At 57.4% G+C, this 1,558-nt stretch overlaps 1 protein-coding gene across 1 annotated transcript in view; it reads right to left on the reverse strand.

Annotated features, from left to right (window-relative positions):
• Window positions 1-1,213, reverse strand: part of RCSD1 (RCSD domain containing 1) — a 35,999-nt gene extending 34,786 nt beyond the window's left edge. The window contains exon 1 of the mRNA XM_023519922.1: window positions 1,121-1,213. Within this exon, the coding sequence (XP_023375690.1) occupies window positions 1,121-1,213 (93 nt within the window). The remainder of the gene's footprint in view (window positions 1-1,120) is intronic.
• Between the last annotated feature and the right edge of the window lie 345 nt (window positions 1,214-1,558).

Here is a 1,558-nt window from a genome sequence, read left to right on the forward strand (position 1 = left end):
ATGTGAACTTATTTAATTTAATTCCGGTAACGACCCAGCGGTGTAGGACTGTCATTGTTTCCATTTCGCAGGTGGGAAAAGCAAGGCCCAGAGAGGTCACGGGCTGGGGGCCTGGCACGGCAGGATTCGAACCCGGTCGTCCGTGCCCTTCATCCCGTGTCCTCCTGCTTCTTCGTGAAGCAGTACGGAGCCTGCATTCACACCTCCTCTCAAAAGGGCGTGTTACACGTGCCTTCCGCTCACCGTCGGGTGCCAGGCCCCTGACGGGCTTTCGGAGCGTGCTGCCTCGTTGGAGACACGAGAGGTGGCACTTCGGGAGGCAAGTGTGGCGGAGGCGGCGTGTCCTTCCCGCCGGAGCCTCTCGGTCGCCTGCCCTTCAGTCCGCCGTGGCAGCCTTCACTCTGCTCACGTTCACCAAAATCAGCTTCTTCGTGCGCCCTCTGCCGCCTTCCGTCAGGCACGGGGAACGCCAAGACACGCTCGGGTTGTTCCAATTTTCCTCAATACCCATTTGCTCAACATTAATAGCCATATCACCATGATTTTACGGGTATTTTAACTTTCCGAGGTGCTTTCATCAATTACCTTATCCATCAGACACGATCTTACTTGCTTCTCAAAACAGCCTTACGAGGTGGGTGAGAGCAGGTGCCAGTTTCACAGGTGGAGAGATCGAGCGGTCCTGAGGCTAGTTACTGACCCCGACCGGAAACTCCGGCCTCAGGCTCTCCCTCTGCACAGCAACCCCCTTGGGCTGTCCCAGAGACAATGAGGAGTAACTCCCATGCAGCTGCAGATCACACTCACTCACCCGCCTCGGCACAAGGGCAGAGTTTACGTACGAGGGTTACGGGCGAAAAACAGCGATTCTAGGTGTGCTGTAAGTGCAAGCAGAAAAAGGCACAGACTCCCTGTGACGCCGGGAACACTCCAAATCACAAAGCACAGCGACAAGCCCTCGCTCCTGACGGCCCCTCCATGACTTCAGCTCTCTCGGCGCGAAGACGCTTGAGAAGCATTTGAAACAGCTGCCCCTAAGGGTTTCCGTTGATATTTCGTGAATTCCTCTTCCTGGAGAAATGGGGCGTATCTTCACCCCATGACTCCCCTTCGAACCTACCCGCGCCTTGTAATCGCTCCCCAAAGCCCGAAGAAGGTCGATGGCGACCTCTGAGAACATCCTTTGGGTGGGGCTTGTAGTGAAGAAGCACATGTCCAACTACTAGAGTGATGAGCTGAGCCCTGGGGCCACAGACACAAGCCGTCTTCCTCGGCCTTCTCATCTCTGTCAGCCTGAGGGACAGTCACTTCCACACCCAGCTCAGAGATCACCTGCTCCTGGAGTCTCCTAAGATTCTGCCGGGACAGAGGCCCAAGGCAGGACTGACTTCCTCACGCCTGTGGCCGAGTGGAGCGTGTGGCTGGTCCCAGCCCTCTAGGGGCATGTCCTTCCCTCTGCCACGACAACGGACAGTGCCCCAGATGGTGACCTCTCAGTCACCAGGGTCCCAGAGGAAGGCCGACGAGGACGTGGAGCAGAGCCGCCAGCGCGTCCCCG

The sequence above is a fragment of the Pteropus vampyrus genome, unplaced genomic scaffold (assembly GCF_000151845.1).
Source record: "Pteropus vampyrus isolate Shadow unplaced genomic scaffold, Pvam_2.0 Scaffold241, whole genome shotgun sequence".
In the NCBI taxonomy this organism is placed as follows: Eukaryota; Metazoa; Chordata; class Mammalia; order Chiroptera; family Pteropodidae; genus Pteropus; species Pteropus vampyrus.